The 25151-nt window shown below is 36.5% G+C and overlaps 1 protein-coding gene across 1 annotated transcript in view; it reads left to right on the forward strand.

Annotated features, from left to right (window-relative positions):
• CSMD1 (CUB and Sushi multiple domains 1) overlaps positions 1–25151 on the forward strand; it is a 1210443-nt gene that overhangs the window by 1102709 nt on the left and 82583 nt on the right. Inside the window, exons 48-50 of the mRNA XM_055714855.1 lie at positions 1186–1332; positions 14012–14200; positions 21351–21536. Coding sequence (XP_055570830.1) covers positions 1186–1332; positions 14012–14200; positions 21351–21536 — 522 coding nt within the window. The remainder of the gene's footprint in view (positions 1–1185; positions 1333–14011; positions 14201–21350; positions 21537–25151) is intronic.

The following is a 25151-nucleotide window of genomic DNA, read 5'->3' on the forward strand; positions in this document are numbered from 1 at the left end:
ATCTTTATGATTTGCTGTGGCTTCTCTGTTCTCCCTTTTGTACCTGAAATTTCCCAGTCAGAGAATATAGTTGTTTTATTTATTGAACTGGAGAGAGAGAAGGCTGACAACTGTATTCAATTTTTAGGTAACATTTGTTTCAGTATTATTTTTGTGTTTTCATGCAACATAAGATGAGCTGGTCAGGCTGCAGCTGCTCAAACTCAGCAAAAATGAATGAAGCAGCCTCTTTATTCGAAATAGCTGCTGTGGCCAAGATAGTGTTGGTTGAATATGGTTTTCCTGAACTTGAAAAATGTGGAGAGAAAGGCATAGTGAGCATATGAAAGGGAGCAGTTCAGCTGGAGAAACCATAACCTTCATATGGAGGAAGATGCCATTTCATGTTTCAGAAAGCTTTCAGTTGGAGATTGGTTTGATTTTTTTTTTTTCTCTCTTGCATATATGTTATTTTATTATATGGTTAGCCTCCAAATCATTATTTGTGCTTCTAGGGTTTATTGCAGTGAAGATATTGGTCTACTGCCAACACATTTTTTTAGTGTCTTTTATTTCCCACAAGTGATTTTTTTTACTCTAAAATAATACTATAATAAACACACTATCTTTTAACAGGACCGAGACTTAATAAAGTATGTATTGTAAATCCATAGCACTTGTACATATGTGTATTCCACAGTGAAACTGTGATGATCTTACATGTAACAGCATTCTTTAGCTAATGTGTTCACTATGTAATGTGGTGGTGTTTAAAATTATACAAGCTGTACAATGTCAAAGAATGTGTAGATTTGCTACCACTCAGTAGTAGGAAAAGAGCTTAAATAAATAATGGATATGAAAGGACAAGAATTAAAAACATAACCTCATGCAAAGTAATTGTCCCAAATACAAATTATTTTTTTTAAACCCACTATTTTTTCAGTGTTTATGGCAAAAACACTCATTGTTTTATATTTCAGTTTGTTTGTATCAAGATTTTTTTATTGTACTCTAGTGAAAACCTAAAACCAGATGGATAGTTTAAATAGAGATCTTTTAGTTATTTCACTGGCAGTGATGTGTCAGGTTATTTCCTATTATTTCCTTGTATATTCACATTCAGAGCTGAGTTAAAATATGAAAAAGACTACTGAAACTGGTAGTACTTTAAAACTTCAATAGCTTCTTTGTCTATCTCTGAAGGTTCTTCTGGGCAAAGCCCTTTACTGGTTGCTTTAAGTGGAAATCATACTGGACAGCTGAACTTTACAAGCAAAATGAATCAGCTATATCTTCGCTGGTCAACTGATCATGCAACCAGCAAGAAAGGATTCAAGATCCGTTACTCAGGTATTAATGATTTCTATTAAATTATACTTTGTGGGTACATATACTATTTAGTATCAAATTAGAACTTGTAATATAATGTCTGTTTCTCTGAAGAGAATTGATTATAATGTATATTTTAAGCATATGTAATCGTTCTATTGCAAGTTCAAGGTAAGCAGAGGACTTGGACTCTTTTTTCCCAGTTTGCCAAAGATCTCCATATTAATACTTCTCCAATAAATACTTCTCTGTACAACCTGCTATCTTGTCTTACCAGACCCTGGAGCAAGGCCTTTGAAATGTTAGTGGGAGGAGTAGCCCTTAGGTTTACACAGAAGTACTCAAGAGTGAGAATTTTTGTTCTTGAAATGGTATGTGGTACTCCACCTGTAATTCAGTACACAATTAGTAGGTTTAAAATTTCCTTGAGCTGCAGTTCACAACTCTTACTACTACTACTGTGCTTCATGTACAAATAAATGGAAAATCGGGGGGGAAAAACGCCTTACTTCTTCAACAGGCTGCAGGTGAATCTGCTGTTCTGGTGACATGGAAGTATCTGAATAGTCTAAATAGCGTCAAAAATAATCGGTTTCAGTTACTTGTATTGCAATACTGGATTATACTCTCTGTGTAGGCATATTGATCCTTATTCTGTTAGCAGTCTGTTTAAGATGTTTTCACACATAAATCTGCAGACACATTGCTCCTAAAAGGCTTGGTTTAGGAATTATTTACATGATGGAGAGGGAGAGGGAGGTGAAAATTACTGTATGTTGTTAACATTTGCATTTTCTGTGTTTGGACTTGATTAGGAATGTAAAGGTTGTAAGTGTTAATTTTGGTGGGTAATAATTGTCGATATAAATTAGGTAGAGAAAGGAATGATAAGAATGTTTCAGAAGAAGGCTTTATCAAGCAGCAGATATTTAGTCATGCTAAATGCCATTTAGGGAGATGATTTTCACAGAGCTGCTCCTTTCCTGCACTACCCAGGCACTGGCTCTGTAACCTGTGGAAAGTTTCTCTTGTTACTGGAACAGAATTCAGCGCTGAGCTTAGAGAATAACAATGTTCTTTGTTTTGCATACTTAAGAACTATAAGCAGAACTATGAGCAGTCAGGAAAAAGAAACAAACAAACAAACAAACCCCAGCAGTTTAGTAAAAGCATTACCTCCACCTTGCAAACAGCCTTTGGAGTATGACTACAGACAAACTGAAACTGATGGTCTGGGGAAAGGGAAGTTGTTTTTAAGCATACTGAAAATTCATTTAGTTTTTAATAGGAAAAAGGCAATTGCAGGACCTAATAGATGGATTGGGAGTGTGGAAGAAGGAACAAAGAGATTCTGTCAGATGATAACCCGTAGATGTGTGGCAGTGAAGGGAGTGAGCCTTCTGTGAGGAAGTAATAGAAGGGTTACAAGAACAGACTTCCTGTAAAGGATTTATTTTGTAAGTATCAAATTATTACAGAGACTGATTTTTGAGGAGTAAGAAATTATTTAATAAGTTTGTGCCTACACAAAACATTTTGCAGTAGTGAAGAAGTGGCCTGACTAATTGCTGGGCTTAGTTCATCAATATTATGGCACTAGCCACAGCTAATAAAAAAATTGGGGGACTGGAGAGAGATCCTTATGGCTATGTTTTAGGAACAAACAACTGTTTTGCTTTTTCTGTTTCACTAACAATGTCTGCACTTTTCTCTAAACTTCTGTACATTTTACATGAGACTCAATGGAAATAATCAGCAGGAAAGAAGACTAGCAGTGAGCAGCAGCATAAACAATTGGATTTAAATCTTAATGAGGGAAAGCAACATCATGAAAGTAGGAAAAATACAAGATCCCAAAAAGGCTATTGATACTGTGGCAGCTGTGACTGAGCCAGCAGGTTTCCTCATAATGAAGAACCCATTGAAATGAATTACTGCCCTCCCACAACCCTCCCCTTCTTCTCCAGCTATGCCTATGCACAAAATTTTGCAAATTGTAGTTTTGTCACAACTGATTTCATTTGAAGATAAAAATTTTTTTCACTTTTAAAAAGTACTAGAAGCTTTCAGAGGAATGCTTAATATTTTCTTTAATGCATGGCCTTGTTTGTGTAAGCAATTTGTCTAACGTTACTTGTATGTTTTCTATCATGATTTAAGGTTTTTTGCTAAATCTTAGTAGAAAAGAGCTATAGCATTACAACAGAGGGGTATTCTTATAAGGGCTTTGATATATTATAGATGCAATAGCATGATTTTAATCTAAATAATAAATTTCTTAACTGCACTAATACCTAGATATTAAGTGACGTCTCTTAATTTTGTGAGTATCTGTATAGCATACTGAAATTAAGAGGGGAAGCATCAGTTAAAATTTCTTGCAGGACTATGGAAGTACTCCCTTTTATTCTTTGAAAGGGATATAGTATGGTAGAATCACAAAATGGATGCCAAATATATAAGGAAAAGGTATTGCATGCTGGTTTTTTGTTTTGGTTTTTATTATTATTTATTTATTCATTCGTTTGTTCATTTATTTATTTATTTATGCTTGCTTCCTTGCTTATTGTTTGGTAGTGCTTGAACCTGACTTCCTGGTACAGCTGGGTTCCACCAAAACTATGTAGTTTATGGGGAAGATCTGTGAGTGCAGAAAGTGGAAGTTGCTGAGCCCAGGCTAGGAAACTCACTTTGTGAGAGATGAAAGTTTGAAACTGCTTTGAAAGACACCTGCAGAACATGCTGATTGCCTTTGCTCTTCCTCAACAATTTACAACCCTGTATGCACATTTCTACTCAAGCAAGCTAGTATTAAAGCATAAGAAAAAGGTGAATGACTTTTTTAAGTAGTGATGGGAGGAATTAAAGTACACTACTTGGCACACCCACTGCAGGCACTGTGATTTGGGAAGCAGAGAGGTACTTAGCTTGATACTTTGCAAGTTGACATTTGCTCTATAAAGTTTACAGGCTTTTGTTTAACTTTTAGTTAGTGATTCAAGGGTAAATAATTAAATAAGTGGTTAATTAGCTAATTTGCAATTGCCTACTAATAGAACTGTAGCCATACATATTAAAAACCCCACCATAGATCTCTATTTTACCTTATGTATTGGGTTTGCATGCCAAGGTTTTGGTAGTTGCTGGGTGGGGGGGGTTGGTGGGTGGGTGTTACAGGGGTGGCTTCTGTGAGAAGCTGCTGGAAGCTTCCCCCATGTCTGATAAAGCCAATGCCAGCCGTCTCCAAGACAGACTCACTGCTGGCCAAGGCTAAAGTAATCAGCTACAGTGGTAGCACCTCTGGGATGACACATTTAAGAAGGAGGGGGAAAAAAAGTGCACCAGCAGTCAGAAGACAGTAGTAAGAGAATAAGTGAGTGAAACAACTCTGCAGACACTAAGAAGGAGGGGCAGGAGGTGATCCAGGCACTGCAGCAGAGATACCTCTGCAGCCTGTGGTGAAGGCCATGGCAGGCTGTGCCCCCAGCCCATGGAAGTTAACAGTGGAGCAGATATCCACCTGCATCCTGTGGAGGACCCCATCCTGGAGCAGGTTGATGCCTGAAGGAGTCTATGACCTCGTGGGAAGTCCATGCTGGAGCAGAATCCTGGCAGGACTTGTGGAGAGAGAGGCCCAAACTGGAGTGGGTTTGCTGGTAGGATTTGTGACCCCACGGGAGACACACTAAAGCAGTTTGTTCTTGAAGGACTGCACCCTGTGGAAAGCCCCCATGCTAGAGCAGCCCATGAAGAACTGTAGCCCATAGGAAAAACTCATGTTGGAGAAGTTTGTGGAGGACTGTCCTCCATGGCAGGGACCTCATGCTGAAGCAGGTGAAGAGTGTGAGGAGTCTTCCCCCTGAGGAGGATGGAGCAACAGAAACAATGTGTGATGACTGACTACAACCCCCACTCCCCATCCCCCTGTGCTGCTGGGGGAGGAGAGGTAGAGAAATAGGGAGTGAAGTTGAGCCCAGGGTCATGGTTTAACTCCAGCTGGCAACTAAGCACCACACAGCCACCCGCTCTGCTCCAGTGGGATTGGGGAAAGTTGGAAGAGTAGAAATGAGAAAACTTGTAGTTTGAAATAAAGACAGTTTAATAGGTAAAGCAAAAGCCACGCACGCAAGCAAAGCAAATTAAGGAATTAATTCACCACTTCCCATCAGCAGGCAGGCATTCAACCATCTCCAGGGAAGCAGGGCTCCATCATGTGTAACAAACACCATCACTCAAAGTCCCCGCCTTCCTTCTACTCCCAACACTATATGTTGAGCATGATGTCATATGATATGGAATATCCCTTTGGTCAGTTTGGGGCCAGCTGTCCTGGCTGTGTCCTCTCCCAGCTTCTTGCCCACTGTGAAGCTGCTCACTGGTGGGGTGGTGTGAGAAACAGAAAAGTCCTTGACTCTGTGTAAACACTGCTCAGCAATAACAAAAACATCCCTGCATTACTAACATTGTTTCAAGCAGAATTTCAAAACATAGCCCCGTACTAGCTACTAGGAAGAAAATTGACTCTATCCCAGCCAAAACCAGCACACTCAGGAAGAAGGGAGGGGTGGAGGGGGAGGTGTGTTAAGATTTGGGTTTATTTCTGATTATCCTACTCTGATGTGATTAGTAATAAATTACATTAATTTTCCCTAAGTGGAGTCTGTTTTGCCCATGACAGTAATTGCTGAGTGATGCCTTCCCTGTCCTTATCTTGACCCATGAGCCTTTTATTTTCTCTCCCCTGTCCAGCTAAGGAGAGGGAGTGATAGAGCAGTTTTGGTGGGCACCTGACATCCAGCCAGGGTCAACCCACCCCACCTTAATTCTGCTTTTGTAACCTCATCTGTTATTGCAAGAATCTTAATTCTTCACCATTCATTTAATCTTATTTTTAAGCTTTGTACCTGGGAAACAACTGTTACTACGTCCTTTCTATTTCAATTTGAAAGAAAAGGCTGTTGATTGGTTTGGGTTTCTCCTTGCATTTTCCAGTAGCTGGTTACAAATGATGAAGGAACTGTATGAAAAAATTCATCAGACTCTTTATAGTTTCTTCTGTGGTTCCTAAACTTTAAGGTGGTGATTTGCTGTTGTAAATACAGCAGGAAAGTCACACAGCAGAGCTTTATGCAGTACTTTGAATCACAAGGAATATAAACAGGACCATTTATAAAAGTTGAACAATCAGTAAGAACATCTGTGCTATAAATAGCAGGTTATTTAGTCAGATATGTAATTTTTGAAGAGGCAGATGTTCACAATTATATCACTAAAGAGGGAATCGGCCTTTGCAAATTTACCTTGTTTTCATACTGCTTGCTTACTAGATTTAAAAATAAACTGCTGGCATGGTTTAACCCTGGCTGGTTATTAAGTACTACCCAGCTGCTCACTCACTCCCCTCTCACCCAGGGGGATGAGGAGGAGAGTTGGAAAAGAATGAAAGTTTGAGGGTTGAATTGTAAGAACAATTTAATAAATGAAATAGAATAAAAATGAAAGAACAATAATAACAATGATGACAATAACAGTTATAATAAAAAGGGGGAGGGAAAGAATAAAATCCAGAGGGAAAGAAAAAAAGGAACACATGGTGCACAATGCTCACTACCTGCCGACTGATGCACACCAGTGCTCAAGAAATGATCCCCAACCCCTACCAACCCCCCCGTTTATATACAGAGATTGACATCTCATGGTATGGAATACCTCTTTGGCTAGTTTGGGCCAGCTGTCCTGGCTGTGTCCCTTCCCAATTCCTTGTGCCTCTCCGGTCTTTTTACTGGCAGGGCCTGAGAAACTGAGAAGTCCTTGACTTAGTATAATCATTACCTAGCAACAACTAAAAAATCCTGTGTGCTATCAACACTGTTCTCACATCATATCCAAAACACAGCACCGTACTATCTCCTAAGAAGATAATTAACTCCATCCCAGCTGAAACAGAGATAACTGCAAAAGAAAGACCGCCTGACCCTTTTTTTTGTTGCTTGTTTGAGTATTAATCTCCTTGTTGATTCTGTACATTATAAAGTGAAAAATAACATGTGGAATGGATGGTCCCTTAATTAAGGAAATGTTTCAGTAAACAGAAGAGGTAGGTTTTGTTTTCTTCTGTGTCCATAACTAATTACTTCAGCCAGTTCCTGATTTCTTATCTGTAAAGTGAGTCTGTCTAAAGTGAGGATGATAGTAAACCTCTGCCTATTGGATATTTACAGAATAGCAGCACAAAGGACATAAGATCCCTTGGTAATATGATGATAAAGACAAGTAAGTATCCAAATGGGAAAGTTAGAAGGAAGCAGTGGACTAAGCTGTGACTTTTATCTGTCAACAAAAAATCTAGCATATAAACTAAACAAAAGCAACATGTGATTTGAAAGAAGGTATTTTGTTTATTTATAATTTCAAACATAGGACTGTTCCAGTGAATAGTTATAAGTATCTTCTTCGTATTAGTTTCTGTCTGAAGTATCGATCAAAAATACTGCTGGGAAATTAAGTCCTTTGCTAAAATAAATTCTTAGAGTAAATGTCATGGTGTTCACTGTGTGACTGAGACTTACAAAATCATCGGGGGGGGGGGGGGTGGGGTTGGACATCCAGTTTCAAATGATTTTATTTTGTAATTCGGAGTTATTTAATTGACCTTCCCTTAGACAGAATATTTCAAACAGAAAAAAAATATCTCAGCATAAATGTTTAAATGTTTCAGCCCTTAAGAGAATATTCTTTGTGAAGGGAAGGGTATGGTCCTGCAAATGCAAGTTTTTATCTTGTTGACTGATAACTCTTATCAGTGTTTATCTATGCTGCTGTCCACACATAAGTTGACTAGGTGATATGTGATTTAGCTAGGCAGTTATTACCCTGTTGGTCTTCAGTTGCAAGTGACAAATGGATGTTGTGATTATAAATGAGCTGAAAGTGTTCAATATGTTGCATTACAAAAACTACTGGTGTTTAAGAGGCCTTGAAAGAATGTGGATGCCATATCATTTGGAAAAGTAAATTGTAAATTAAATCTGTAAATGTAAAACTATTTCAGGTCACTAGAATGGCTTCATAGAAGTTTATCACATTTTTGTGGTAAAACATTGTCATTCCTAGATGAGAGCACTCCTGTGTCATTGCATCTATTTCAGCTAAGCCTCATGATATTCCAGGACAGGTGCTCTGTAGGAAACTGGCTGGGACAAAACCAGCATTTTATCTTAGTAGTCCTTGATACAAGGCTGCAATATTTTCTGAGCAGTCTGTAGAGATTCCTGCTTTAACCCTGAATTTTCACTCAGCTGACAGTGGCTATAGTTTTTAGTCTGACATTCTTCAAGCATTTACTTGCACTCCACTTCTTCAGACATTTTTCATTTATTGTCTTGTGTGTGGTTCTTCATTTAGTTTGTCAGTTCCTGATCCTCGAAGATGTTGTGTATGCTTCATTCTGGACTCTGAGGAGAGTTCTGTTTAAAGAACAGATTAAAAATTACCGAACTGTAGATTATGAAGGGAATTGTATGGAGTGTTATCAGTATCCCTTCTCTGTCTCAACAAGTGTTAGTCTTCAACAAGATTTTTCAGAGTTGTAAACTAAAATCCATCTTCAGAATTTTAGATAATTTGCTTCAAATGCTTTCCTTCTTTTTATGCCGTGTGTAGCTTAGACATAATAAATTGTTTGAGTATCAGCTTTTTCTATTCATATTTCACTGCCTTTGCAGCACAAAATACAATGAGTTTTGGTAGGGCTTTGACATGGATGAGGACTACAAGCAGTGCTTGCCTGCATCATTGTTGCTGTCCTCTGGCACTGCTTTCAGATGTCATTAACAAAAGTTTCCGAAAGAGTAGATGGATTCAATCTATGGTAAATAACTGTTTTAAATATAAGTTATCCAAACATTTATGATTCATATCACAAAATGCACATTATTATGGGTTTTAGGGATACTCTTAACAGTCATGGAATTGTAAAGTTTGCTAATCTGTGGGCACAGCCCCTTTCTGATATGTGAGATCATTTCTGTACTACCTTCTGTTGAACTATTCATTGTACTTCAAGGAATTCACCTTGCTTTGTGTAGTCGCATTCACTATACCTACTTTGTCCCAAACCTCACACTCATTCTGGTCAAAATACCTTTGCCAAGCCAGTCTAGCTGTGCTCCCCGACCTTTCTCTGATCTCCATCCTTGTTCTACCCTTCCCTACAAATCAGTCTACTTTTAGTGGTTCTCTGGTAGATAATGTAAGTTCTTTATCCAGCTCTTGTCGATCTTTCTTACCCTTCTAGCTTCCTATCTTAATATCCCTTGCTTTCTCTTTACAATATCTCCCATTATTTGTTATCTTGCTTCTTCCTTGCTTCAGTCTGATCTTTTGGCTCCCACTGATCAATTCCGATTTACTGTATATATTTTTATTTCCAGTTTCTTTCCATGAATCATACATACATATGGTTTTCTTCTGTCATATTTTATTCTGAATTAATGTCAGTCTCTGATACATCCATCCTTTTGATGCCACTTCTAATAGCTAACCAGATCCTTCTCTTCCTCTCATTTCCATCACTGGTCCTTAGCCTGCAATCCCGCCCTTCCTTTTCTTGTTTCATTGCATAATCTGCCATGACTGTTCTTCCCCTGGGCTCTTAAACCCAGTACCTATGTGTCAAATATTTTCTCTCTCTTTTTTTTCCACTTATAACCTTCCTATCCAGTCAAACATAGGTCATAGCTTTATTTTCACACTTGAACCTCTGCCTTTAACTTGCACAATTTCCAGTGACCACAAAACTTTACCAAGACATTTCTGTTCCCAGATCTCTTCTTCCCAATTTCCTGCAGTCCCATGCAGCTGCTACCACTCAGTGAGACACTGGGGTGGCAGGAGAAGTGAGCACTAGTGACAGTAGGTTGAAATGATGGCTGAAAGCAACAGATCATCAGGAGTCATCAAGGTAGCTGGGGAAGGAGGATATGGATTTCTATAGGAGGTCTACAGTAATGACCATTAGGAATTAAGTACACTTGCCAAAGTGATGATGAAATAAATTCTGAGCAACATTGCTGTTCCTTTTGTTTTTTTATATCAATTCCTTTGTCTCAGTTCAATGATATTTCTGCTTGATTTTTTTCTGAACACCAGTTAGTTCACTGGAGAGCTTAAACTATGCCTTTGGGCTCTGGGCATTACTAATTATTACAACATAAGCAAAAATTATGGCTAATAGATTTCCCCTGTGGCCCTCCATGAAATTTGCAGTATTTTGACATCATTCTGTGTAATTCAGCAGCCCGAATGTTCCATATTTCATGCCATTTTAAAGCTGATCTCTTTGGAGGTTCATATATACTATATATTATTGAAATTAACTACAGCTAAAAAAATGGCAGTAAGCTCCCTGGTAATCAGAAGATAAAGGTATGACCTGTTATACTCAAAATCTTGTTATGGGGAAAAGCCTACGTTTTAAGTGTCTAGCCAAGAATTTACTGTTAATATAACTGACACATTAGCAGTTTAGTAAAAGAATTACTAGACCAGATAAATTAGTTACAGGAAAAAAAGAAGAAAAAGGAAGAATATGTGGAAGCTGCTATACAGAAAAACAGTATGGTTAGAATTGTTGTAGACACACTTCCCACTATAACCTATTCCCTGGTGCTACAGTCATGCTTTCGCTGGCAGTGCTTCAGTTTGGTGTTTGTATGTTGGGGGAGATACTGCAGGCCATCAGCAGCTGGAGTTCTTCAACAGGAAGACTGTGATACTGATTTCTTCCTCACTCTTAAGATCCACGTAGAATCATTTTTGTGGGTAACACATTTTTACACCCTGCTGTTGGTCAAATTTAAGTTACACGTGATTCTACTGTATATACTTCATTTTACGTGTAGTTACTATTTTTTTTGCTCTTTTACTGAAAATCGTTTTTGCTCAGCTCTGAGTTACAAGTTTTTTAACTGATCACTGGTGAGTTGTGTATAGCTTTAGACAGCGCACAGGTTGTCACCCTCTTAGTGTACCATGCCTCTGCTTCTCTAACTATATCCTGTGTCCCCACCTCTCAAGGCCTCTGTTTGTCTATACATCACCATACTAGAGACCTAAATATCTTATTCTATAGAGAATAATTGCTTGTTATAAGTACCTATATAAAGGTATGATTGTACCATAAAAAGATAATAGGAAATTATAAACATAATTCTAAAGTAAAATAATTCCCCTGTACCCACTTGACCAGAGGGGAAATAAAAAAAAAAAAAAAGCTGTTAAACCTAAAGAAAGTAAAAACCAAGCTGCAGGCAGGTCAAAAAAAGGTTGAGATGACACAAACCTGACAAACCTTGGTCCTGAGGACTTACAAACTCAGTAAAAAGTCTGTAACCTGTTACTAGCAAAGGCAACACTGTATTACCGGGCCACAGGTTTATACATCATATGGCAAATATTTTCTGTTTAGAATTATAGTACTGAGGAGATAAATTTAAAGTTTTGTCTGAATGGCATAATATGTTTAGGACTCACCTGCTGTTGGTAAGGTCTCCTAGGATATTTAAAATTAAATAGTGCTTAAAAGGTTACTGGAGATGACTTTAGTATTCTTATCCAGTGGTCTTTTAGTCTTAACCAGCTTATGTTGCAATAACAGTATCATTTTTTCTTCAGTAGATTGAAAAAAAAAATATCCATATTTATTGTGCTTCTTTAGAGGTCAAATCCCCTTTTAAATTTAAACAGTGTTTTAGTAATTTATTTCATTTAGTTAGCCGTGTAACTGAATGTCACTGTGCTTATAAGGGATGCAGAATGTGGTGCCAAACAATTGTTTTACTCAACTATCCTAGCTTACTGATTTTTAACCTGGCTTTTGGGTTTTTTTTCCCTTTTTATATATTTTTTTCCAATAACCCCCCAAGTGAAAGAATGTATAAAAATGATATTTCAAGTAGAAATAATCTTGCTTAATTGAGAACTGTAGTTTAATATAATCTCAACAGATGACTACATTTTTCAGCTTCTTTAATGTAGGACCTAGTTTTGCTGCTTTTGTTGGGTAGCATTTCTTAGGAATATTGACTTGGATACCTTTAGCATCTGAACCTAGACACTTAAAGGAAGCATCTCAATTGGTAGTCTAATCAACCTTATCTCTCCATAGTGAATGAACAGAAACATCCCTCGTTAGGTGGTAATTGATATCATAGTTGCACCATAGGGTGACAAAATATGCATTAAAAGAAAAAGAAAAAGAGGGAGCTAGATACTGAAAGCTGAAAGAAGGAAATCAGGGTTGTGTGAAATGAATGAATAGTATGAAAAATATTTATAGATGTAAACCAAATTCTGCACTTTTGCACTTGTGAAATAAAACCACAACATCTACTGGATAATGATACAAACATCATAGTATGCTTAAGACACGTTTCAGTATAGTGTAGAGAGTTAGTATTGTAGCAGCAGTTACAGTCTCGGTGTGCTTGGTACTGACATAGTTATCAGTGAAGTTCAATACTGTCTTCCCTGTGAAAAAGTTCATAGGCTTATTTCGGTGGTGGATGTTTAGCCAGGTTTATTTTCTGCAATCCATGTCGTTACCATGCTTCTTCTGAAAAGATACTAATCTGTGTAAGCTTGACATGGTGCACTGCTGCAAATGTGCGGTGACTTGTACATCAATATAAAGTTAAGGTAATTATTTTGTATTGTTTTTATCAGTGAAAAATGTTTGCATGCAAGAAACAAATTTGTGTTAAACTCCACATGTATGTCAAACTATCCTATGCCTTTGCTTGACCCCTGGATCTGGCTTGGGTAATCATACTCCATCCTTATGTACAGGTATTGCAATCTTGGATTTTTTTTTTAAAAAGGTCTTTATTATTCACTTTTGACACAATTATGCATTGTGTGCTTTTTTTTTACTTCTTCAGGACATGTCTAAACATTTCACCTATATGTCACATGTTCTTGACGACCACACTGGTCAGGAAAACCTCTCTATGAAAAGTATTTGTAGTAGTAATGATTAAGGTTAGCAAGGTTTAGTTTCATTTCAAAACTTAGATTTAAACAAGTACATTCTATCTTCAGATGTAGTGTAAATTCAACATTTAAGAAGCTGCACTCAAGTTACATTCTTTTGCTAAAAATTTAATACAGTTGTCATGTAATATCTTTGGGGAAGTGTACTTTAAAATTACATTAATTTTGATGTGGAAACAAACGCATCTGAGGAATCAGTTTATGGTCATGCAAATTTTTAACATATTTGGCAAAAGGATACATTTTCTACTTGGATGTCTAAGTTCACTGGATTTTTAAAATAAAATTGTTCATTTTTGTTTGTTTTGTATATTGTGTGGTTCAGTAAAGTTTTATATTTATAAATGTATCAAATTTGAATTAGTTTATTGTGAGTGAACTTACTGAATCATCTATATGTTTCCTGATTGCAGCTTCCTTATGTACAATAGCATAAACTGGCTTATGATTATAGACTGTGTTTTTTAACTTCATGGTATTTCTGCATAAGAAGTCTGAATCTTCACTGAGGATTCCAAAAGTGTAATGTAAAGAATTCTGTACTAATTTTAATGGCATTCAAAGTTTGCACATATCATAAATAATGAGAGCTTGGTACATGACGTGTGTTTTATGTGGTTTTAATAATGTCCCTTTTTTTGGCATTTAGCTCCCTATTGCAGCTTAAACCCTGTCTTGAGAAATGGTGGAATTGTAAATAAAACAGGGGGTCCTGCTGGAAGTAAAGTTCGCTATTACTGCAAACCTGGCTATAGAATGATTGGTCACAGTAACGCGACATGTAGGCGCCACCAAAATGGCATGTATCAGTGGGATTCTCCTGTGCCAATCTGCCAAGGTAAGATAATGTTTTCTTTTTAAGTATGCTTCTGTAATGTCATTGCAAAGAATATTTTACAAAACAGATACAGCATTGTCAATACTGCTGTATGCCAAGAGACACACTGACATAATGAATTTATCCAAATACATATTGAATTGTGTACTTAATATGTGCAGAGCTGAAGTATTAAGAAGTAATGTAGTCAAATACAGACCAAATGAAAAATACATTTTCAGCACTTTTTTGTTTAGTAAAATACATATCTAAACAGTCCACGGCTCATAGTATTGTTGTATTACAGAACTTTTAAATAAAAATTCAGTAGTTTTCTGGCATGCATTTGATTATTTTAGAAAATCGCTTTATAAGCAATGCTTAAAGACAGAAAACTGTATCTGAACATAATAAGGTGTGTAAAGAGTTCTGAATAATAGAGAGAACAGTTCTTTGAACAATTTAAGAAAACAGTCACCAATTTTAAGGGCAGAATGGAATAATTCACAGAAAGTTAGAGGGAGGAAAAATGTGCAGATGTGTGCAGGACTTGACATGAGGTCCAGGACTTTATCATGGATAACCAGGGAACAGAGTCCCAGCCAGTAATAAATTCTGAACAAAAATTAAGCAGACTCAAAAAAATAACAAAATACTTCAGACACTGTGTCCTTGTTATTTTATACTATGTGCAAGAAATAGCTGTGAAATTTTAGCAATGCAGCATGTTCACAAATACATTTTATTCTTTAATTTTAAGCCGTATTTATAATTTCAGTAATGTATGTGGCTGTGTGTACATAGATTTCTGTTAGCAGCAGGGGAAAAAAGATTTTGGAGATAGTAAATGAGTTTAATCTTTACTATAAAGATCTTATTAATGTAGAATTCCTCAATTTTAATATGCCACTGTTATAACTGTGACACAATTATTCCAAACTTGTATGTCTGGATGAAGCATATAGTGTTCAATAAACTCTGAAATGGAAAGTATATTTCTAAGGTTATTAAATATGTGTTACCAAAATACATGCATTCTCTCTGAAAATTCATTAAAATTACACCTTTGGTCCAGCTCAAGGATTCCATTATAGAATGTTTCCCAATAAAAATGCTTTTGATTAAGTCTGAAATTTCTGTAAAACCAGTCCTGCAGGGTTATATTTGTATATTAATAACTTGACTGTGTCAGAGGTAACATTTGAAATCAAATGTGATTGTATTATCAAAAAAGAGGAGTTATTTTTTGCATATTTAATATAACAAGATCAGTTTTAATATGAACACATATAATAAGGGTTAATCTGGTAGGGTCAGAAGATATTTTTCAATTCTGGTCTTCCCAAGTGCAGATGCATGTAATAATGGACAATGTATGAAGAACTTGACTCCTATGTAGGACATTTGAAAGTATTGTGATTGCTTTTATTTCATATGAGAAGGAAAAAGAGAAATGTGAGCCATGCTATGTTCAAAATATTTATAAGCAGCAAAAATAGCAATTTGTATGCAATAGCAGTAGATAGCTGCTGAGAGGATGTAGTACAGGCCCCAGTAATGATCCTGGCAACCACATGCGTCACCTTGGCCACTGCTTAGCTCGCGTCCAGATCCCTGTGCTGGGGGAGCGTAGAAAAAGAAGGCTGAGGCTCAGGGGTGAATAGGTGATAAGAGAAAATGAGAGAAAAGCTTGGCAAGAAGAGCAGTTAGCATAAAAAACCGAAAGCAAGTTGTCAGGGTCCATATGGAGCAGGAGTGCAGGGCTGCAGATGTCTGGAGACGTGGTGGCAGTGCCAGTGTGACGGAGTGGCTGTGCTCCTCTGGGAGGTGTGAGCAAACACCCTTCTTTATCCCAACTGTTCTTCATAGACAGGACACAGCCTTTGACTTTTTTCTTCCTGATTTTCTCCCACTCATTCTTAAGAGTTAAAAATAATTTTAAGGAGTCTTGAAGAACACTTGGCTGCTGTTCACCATTGGAGTTACTCCCTAGTAGGTTTATAAAAGAAAACTGGAGATGCCTACTTTAAGGAAGAAGTTCTCTTGTCTGGACTGTGGGTACTTGGAAAGGCTGGAAACCTATGACAGTCATGATAAAAAATATAGTTGAAGCCAACATTTCCTGCTTAAAATCCTGATTCCAACTACTGTTACTATTGATACCTCTGTGCTTGCTGAAGTGGATAGAACCACACTGCAGAGCTAGAGATCCTTGTACTTTTTGCTGTGCTAAACAAAGGTTATTCCAGGACCATAATGGGATTCCATGTCTGACCTGGGGTAGAAGACTTTAAGTGTTTTTATGGAGCTGGCTTGAAAAGATCCATTTGCATTTTGCTCAAGAACCTTGAGCCTGGGACCACCAAACTTCTTCATAAAATTAAATATTCTGTGTGTTTGAGCATGAAATTAAACTTGGGCTTTTACCTTTTTGCTGAATCTTGTTATGCAAAAAATATCCCTCTTAGCAACCAGTCTTAAAATAAAAAATGTGAGGTAAGTAGCACAGTTTAAGAGTTTCAAATCCCTGTTTCCTTTTATAATGTACTCTAGACCTATGATCATATTTCAAAATACAAAACAGTGAGAAGCATACTACTGTAGACTAAAAAAACCAGAAGTTTGAGGGGAAACCTGGAAACCTCTAATAGGCTAAAAGTAGCTCCAAAGAGGAATGAAATAATTATAAATGCCCTTTCTGGACAGAGAAATTACAGCTAAGTTTATTTCAACAGGATCTGAAGTTAGACCTTTATTTTTTTCTTCTTTTCTCAGAGGGGCTGTGAAACACTGGAATATATTCCCTTTGGAGAATATGGACTTTTCATTATTGGAAGTTTTTCAGGAACAAATTAGATGAACACTAGTCAAGTATAATTTTGGCTTGTGATAGGAGAATAGACTAGATGACCATTCATAACCAACTGTTTTTTGCACCCACAGCCCTATGGCTACATAGCCCTTTTGGTTTCTTTGTTATTCTTGTATGTATCCAAGCCGGAGAACTAGTATTTCTGTGGCATGGTTCTCCCTGATGTTTCTGATTGGATGTCACAGACATAAGCCACTCAAGAGATTTTTGTTATGAATCCCACTTTTAGGGCCTCCTCTCTTGCTACCTTTAATTTTAGGGTATTTAAATACTTTTTCTCAGCACTATGTTCAATGCCAGAAACAGGTCACTAGATGATAAATGCTTGTGCGTTAAATTTAGAGATTTTACAGTGTATGGAAATAAACTCAGTGTCTGACTATAATGCAGTCTCCAGCTTCTCTTCTATATGCAGTGAACTTGCATGCTTTAAATATGAATAATACATTAGCATCTTAAAATTATATAGGTGTATAGATATTTTAAAGGATTGCTTTAAACTCTAAATTTACTGATTTTGGTAAGAAGTAAATTCCAGTAACACATGTGGAACATCAAAGAGTGACTAAAACTGCCTATCAGTTTCTAGGTAGTAAAAGGCTTTTCCATTTGTGTTGATTACCTGTTCTTTGGAGGAAGTATATTTTTCTGCTGTGCAAGATAATAAAGACAATTAAGGTTGAGTTATGTATCTTTTATACTCTGAATGCACATCTCCCAGCTGGAACCTGGCAGTCTCATCTAATCATTGACCTAAGAGGCATGTTGACGGCTCCTCAAGTCAGAAGATTTTCTGACATCATTCTTTATCATTTTTCAATCATATGGGAAGCTGGGAGCTTCAAAATACTTGGGTGTGGGACAGCAGTGACTTGTTTCCACTGTCCAAAGACGATATGCTGTTTCAGTTTACTTCAGCTAACTTTTCTTCAGACATCAAAGTACTTGCTATTTAGTGAAACTGGCTGTGCTGATATGTTTTGTTTGCACACTACTGTTCTAAAAGCCATTAGCAGCCTCAAGAAATTAGTAGCAACAGGAGTATTTCTTTCTAATCCTAGTTTCTGGGGGAGAAGCAAACAACAACAGACTGTAACAGGAACAGAGCCAGAATGCCAAAACTGCTTTTGTGATTAGTGGCTGAAGCAGCAGTGAGAGTAACCTCACAATGTAGCAGTACAGGGTTCAGCAGGAGCGGAGGAAAGAGACAGTAGAGGGCTGAGGTACACACAAAAAGTGGTGAACTGTGACAGGTAAGCATAGATTTTTGAGGTGCTTTGGTACACTGGACATGGCATCAGAGCTGACATAACTGATAAGCTCACCTGGTTGTGACCTGAGTGTTGTACATCTGTTGTTCTTTAAACTTGCACATAAGAACTACTCAGTCTTGAACTTTTCAGTAGTTTCTAGAGAGGTTGTTACTAAAGGTGAAGAGCAAATGCTAACAGAAGTATTTGCTGCTAACATGAACTAAACAGGCTTTTTGTTTCTTCTCAAATGACAAAATAAATTCTTCTTGCTCCATAGAAACCACTAAGTTAGTTGAAGTTAATTAACGTCTGAAATATTTAAAGGGAACTAGAATAAGGTCCACCTGTATGTATAGATGTTCATATACATGGATGAGTGGTTAGACCGATAGTTTTGTATTTTAGTTTTATACAATTAAATGTATACACACTTAACACAGAGATTGTTTTGATGTCAGAAAGGAGACCTGAAAAAGTTGAGAAGTTAAGTCTTATTCCAATTACATTCTACATCAAGCATTCGGATCTATTGCCACAAAGCAGAAAAATAACTGAGAGGCCAGGGAGGGACATAGTGCAAGGCTCTGGAGACACTGAAATATTTCACAGTAAGTGTGACTGGAAAAGGAGAATGTATAGGCATTTTTATGTTGTAGTAAAATAGAGTGACAGTTTAACTTTCTGTCAATTCAGCATGCAATCAATTTTGCATGAAATTCTGGTAATGTGACAGAGGGTCAGAGTTGGTTCTAGTTGTAGGTAAAGGATTAAATTGCTTATTAGGGGAGCAGGTAGAGTGCTGAACCAGATGCAGCTCTGTTAACATGAGTACATGTTAGTACCTATAATTAGTACCTATATAAAATTAGTACCTATATTGAGTACAGCGGAGCCCTGAAAATATACCGCTCCTGCAGTGGTCACCTTGTGGGGAGTGACTCCTAATACAAAGACCTGCTCCCAGAAGCAGCAGAACTTGCTTTTATCCTCCTTCTCCACTTTCTCTAACTCCATTAAGAGCAGTAAGTGTGGGCGTTAAGAACCCATTCCTTATCACCTCTCCCTTTTCTGTGCCAGTGCTGCTCCTTCTAGTGGCAGGAGCACAGCCCTTACCTACTGAGGGAGAGACACTCAATTTTGCTAAAAGCAGCACTGCTTAAGGTGTTACAAAGGAAGCCCTTATTTTGGATCATTCCTACAGTTCTACTTCTATTAGCAATTTGACAGATTCCAGATGGAAGCAACAACTGAAATGAACTAACCATTCATCATTTTATAATGCATACCTCTCCTCATTATAATCATATGCAAATTACTGTGTTGTATTTAATTTAAATGCATCAAATGTGACAGCTTGGGAATACTGAAAACAAATTTGAGCATTGTGTTTATGGTACCATGACGATGTGTTGTGAAATTAATCATTTATATTGAATTGGGTAAACGATAATAAAAAATCAGATTAAAAAACCCACTTATTTTCACCTCTGTTTAATAGTTTTCAGACAAAAGCTGTCATTTCTTCTTTTGAAATATACTGACTTTATTACAATAATAGAAATTCACAGTTTCAAGGGGAAAGGAACAAATACCCACAGGACTTTTTAACTGCTAAAATGTTGAATTGCTTCCTAGAATTGACTGTGTATATAAAAGACATTTTCATTCATAAACCTCCATTTTTCATTGGTAAATATTTAGAAATGAAAGCTTCAAAGCTATGTTTTGTTCACTGTATTTACTGAAGAGCAATAAACTGGATGCTGAATTGAAAACAGCTAGTGATTCTGTGCACACATACATTGGTTTATATGAACTCTTTAAATAGATTCATTGTAATAATGTGATGGTTTCTCTGCTCCAAGTTACCATTTTGTGTAAAAAAATTTCCTTTCAGAGGAACTAATGCTATGACTTTCCCTTCAGAAGCACCATGGGGAAAGTATAAAGTCTTTAACAGCATTATGGACTTATTCAAGCACCTAGAGTTAATCTCTGTGCATAAATATATATTTTAAAATCAAACATAACATTGAAAGAAACTTAAAAAATGGATACTGAAAAGTTGCCTTTCTTCTTTTCATTACTAAAGTCAAGGGAGAAATCAGTTGGCAGAAGGCAATCCTGCCTTGGAGACCTCTCCTAAAAGTGACTGAAATAGATATTTTTATAATTGTACTCTGCCCTAAAATTGTATATTTTGAGATACTGTTAAATGAACTGTACTGAACTCTGGTCAAATAATAAATAAATAAGCAAGAAAACCTAGATACTACTCAAACTTCACTAACTTGACAGCAAATCTGTGAGCTTGAAAGAATAATTGCTTATCAGAGAGAGATTCTAAAGGAACAACAAAAAAGTGAAAATAATTCTGTAAGTAATTTCCTTCATTATATGAAACATGAATAAACCTGAATTCACATAATATTTAGCATTCTGAAATGAATTAATCAGGTGTGTAAATAAGTGTTAAATATCTGAATAATGCCCTTCAGTAGAACTCTTCCCTGTCTAGTCATATATTTAGGTGCTTCTCTCATCAGACAAGAAATGTTAAATTGAATTCTTAAATACCATTGTTTTATATGTACAGAACAAACAAATATAAAGTTTTGTTTGTAGTAATGCAGGAATGAAAGAAACCCTGAGAGAATAAAAACAGACTATTAGAAAACATTTAAGAATTTCCCAGTTTATTGCTTCTTGGGCCAAATCACTTTGGATGCTTTCTTGGTTTTCTCACTAGCAAATAAACTCTTGTCCTGAGCCTATATTGAAATTTCTGTCTCTACAGTGATTGTATTAACAAAACAGTGATTTATAAAATGTTTGTCTATCTTAGATGCACTTCAAAGTGTTTATCAATGTTTTAAGTGCTGTTACATTTATTGGAACATTGTAAATAAGATGGAAAATTAATTGAAGTTTTTATTAATGGGTTATGTCAAAATTGCTAATTTATGTTTCTTATTTCAGTGGTGGGACAATATTTTTTAAAAAATATGACAAAATACCAATTCTTTATCTTTCCCTTTCTTTTCAGCTGTATCTTGTGGTATTCCTGACTCCCCTGGGAATGGTTCAGTTATAGGTAATGAATTTACTTTGGGCAGTAGACTGATATATGAATGTAATGAAGGCTTTAAGCTAGAATCTAGTCAACAAGCAACAGCAGTGTGTCAAGAAGATGGATTATGGAGCAACAAAGGGAGGCCACCTGTTTGCAAATGTAAGTGGGCATGTATTTCTCAAGCATATTTCCCTTGAACTTTCTCAGGAAAATCTTTGCTGTTGATGTTTTAGTTTTATGTATACATATTCCCTGAATACATATTCATTTAGCATTCAATAAAGTAGAAGACCCTTGTAAATTTCTTTATTAAAAAGCCCTTTGTTTATTGTCTTAAAAAAAACTCTGCATTAAAATTATTAGATAATTCAGTTTCATGTATGTTTTGTTATTACGAATAACGTGCTCTTCTCCATTTTCACAGTAAAATTTAAAACCACCAATTGTAATTTATTTTAATATAGCTTCTAAAGTAATAAAAGCAAAAAATATTTCTTAAAATACTGCTAATATAGATAATTAAGCTGAATAAAAGTCTTTTAGTCTTCATTTTTGCCTGCTGTCAGAACTAGCCAGTGTAACACACACTCCTATACCATGTGGCTTGGCCTCTCATTTGCATCGGGTTACCATTGCCTGTCTTCGTACTGAATGGAAGCAATAATTACCTGAGGCTGACTTTGAGTATGTCACTTGAAATACCAATTAGGACATAATCTTTAAATTATTAATTGCTATAATCCTATACCTAAAATTTTTGAGAGCTGATTTAGAATCTTGAGCTGATCAACAGTGTGTGTATGTGCTTTCCAGATTCTGAATTTGAAAAGCAGTTTAGTTTTTCAAACAAGTAAAATTCAACTTATTTTTAAAGAAAAAATAAAATGGTACAAATATAAGAATTGTGAAGTTATATATGATTGTGAAATGGTTTTCATTTATTTGAATTAGTTGACAGCAAACAATTGTTAAAAATACTACTGAAAGTTACTTCAAGAGATCTAAGCATTACTGGCAGATGATCATTTAACCCAATCTTGAAGACCTTCCTGATTACTCTGTTTCAGTATTTTACTTTTTTTTTCCACTTGTAATTATTTCCCTATTTGAATACTGTTGTTTTTTTCAGTGTGGTAGGTTAACCTTGGCCAGCAGCCACACCCTCACCCAGCTGCTTGCTCACTCTCTTTTCAACCAGACAGGGGGAAAAATAGGATGAAAAATCTCATGGGTTGAGAAAAGGACAGAGAGATTACTGTCACAGGACTTGACTTGGGGAAAGTTAATTTAATGTATTGCCAATTAAAATAGGGTCAAATACATTTCAGGAAAAAAATCAAACTAACACTTTCCTCCCCTTATTCCCAGGATCAACTTCACTCCTTTGCTCTTGACTCTTCTCCCCACTCCAAGCACCAAGTGGTGGGGGATAAGGAAAGGGAGTTGTGGTCAGTTTACAAAAAGCTCCTCTCTGCTGCTGCTTCCTCTTCGCACTTTCCCTCTGGTCCAGTATGGGTCTTCACAGATTGTTGTCCTTCAGGATAAACTTGCTTTAGTGTAGATCCTCCATTGGCTGCAGTTCCTTTAGAAGATAGCCACCTGCCCCAGCACAGGCTGCAGTGTTAATATCTGCTCTGACATGGTCATCTCCATGGGTTGCAGCAGAATACCAGCTCAGGTGACTGGAGCACCTCCTCTTCCTCCTTCTCCTGTGACACGCTGGTGTTCCCTCTGCCACATCTCACTCATTTTGTTCCCTCCTCCTTTACTTGTCTGGTATTTTACCCTTTCCTAAATACACTTTCCCAGAGGTGCCACATCTTGGCTGATGTGCTCAACTGTGTCCTGTGGCAGGTCCTTTGGAACGTGCTGTGTCCAGCAGTCCAAGCCCCTCTTCAGAGAGACTTCACCCCTGCAGCACCCTTCCTGCTGCCCACACATTGACTCCTTCACCCAGTGCACTAAGTCACCTTTTCCTTAGAGATAATTGTCTTGCTGCTATTCATTCTCATTCTTCATACTTTTTGGACCAGTGAGTCTCATTATTGTCCCCTGGACAATCTCCAGTTGATCTACACCTTTCTTGAGGGACAGTGCCTAAACTGAACACAGTAGTTCCACAGATTATATGAGGATTATTAAAACCCAGCTGTGAACACACAAACATGATCAAATTCAGATCCTCGTGCAGAGGGAAGGCAGGGCTCCAGTGCACTGAACTGTGCTTCATTCTCTCCTTTGACATGACTTGAATGATTAATCAGCAGAAATATGAACAGGTATTTTGGAGGGAAGAGGTCAGTTAAACTAATTGGAGTTTAAAAATACTGAATTAATAACACTATATCTGCAGTGAAAAAATAAATAAATCGTGTATTACTGAAATGATCAAACTGAACCAGACAATGACTACCCTGTAACCCTGTAAAACAAAGCTTAATTATTAATATTTAACACAACTTTCAACATTAAGAAGTTTTGATTAATATCTATAGTACTCTAAATAAATATATATAACACTTTTTTATCTTATTTATTCCTTTTCTAAAAATTTATTCAGTTTGAAAAAAGAAATGCATTACTTCTAAAACCATAAGTGCTAAATTAAAGTGCTAGTGATCTACATGAAAGTATTAAAGTCAATATTTTAAAAATAAATTGCTGTTCAGAGGTAGGCATGCTTTACCCAAGATTTCTTACTTGCAAAGTGCAGAAAAGCTTAGATAATCTGCATAACAACCTGGTTTTTGTAGCATTGCTGCTGTAAGGATAAATGTATTTGGTCTGCAGAGACAGAAACAGCTCAGACTTGATGAGAAGCAAACATAGCACTGAAAGGTAAATGGTAAATAAATGAGTTCAATTTATCCCCAGGTCTATTAAAATGAAGGTTGAAATCATTGCAGTTTGTTTTGCAAAGTATCTCTGATAATATAATGCCTGAGGCAGATGTTTGAAACTCTTTTTGTTAAAAGTATTTATATTAGTTTTGAATCATGAGAAATATGATTCGTGCTGGTCATACAGCAAGACACAGATGGATCGTGGACATTAGGCTATTGTATTTGATTACGTGCAATACCAATCAACATACATCTATTAAGAAATCTTAATTGAATGACAAATAGATAACTTCCTTCTGTTACTCTACATAGCTATCTCTAGCACATGAAGGGAACTAGAGATATCTATCTGTATTGCTGTTTGAAAGTCTTTATCAAGCAGTACTTTAAATCAAGCCAATACTGTATTTACAAACAACATATGAATCAGAACACTGTGTAAAGTATGCAAAAAATTTCTGCTGAAACCTGTGAATTAGTACATTACTGTTGGTCAGAGAAGTGACTGTGATACACAGTTCCAAGAAATGCCCCATCCAAAAGATGTAGATATACCAAGAAATCTGAATAAATTAAACAACTTTAGTCTCAAGGTATAGACAAGCACTGATGCTTACGTGATTCTTTCCTTACTGTAAGGCAGATAAACTGCCTGTAATACCTTTTACGCCTACTAATATCATCTGGATAATGCTTAAAAAGAAAGGAAAGGATGAACAGGCAAATTTAAGGTTTTAAGTTGTAACTATAGTTAGCTGAGAAACAGTTTTACCTATCGTTAGAATTTTTATACATATTTAAGTTACTCTTGTGAAAAGTCATGTTTCCGTCCTTCTAAGATTAAAAAAAAAAAAAAAAGACATAACAATCTTTTGGGATTTTTTTTTTTCTTTTCCATTTCATCAGTATGATTTGAATGTTGTATGCTACT

Source organism: Falco cherrug, chromosome 6, assembly GCF_023634085.1.
Source record: "Falco cherrug isolate bFalChe1 chromosome 6, bFalChe1.pri, whole genome shotgun sequence".
NCBI lineage: Eukaryota > Metazoa > Chordata > Aves > Falconiformes > Falconidae > Falco > Falco cherrug.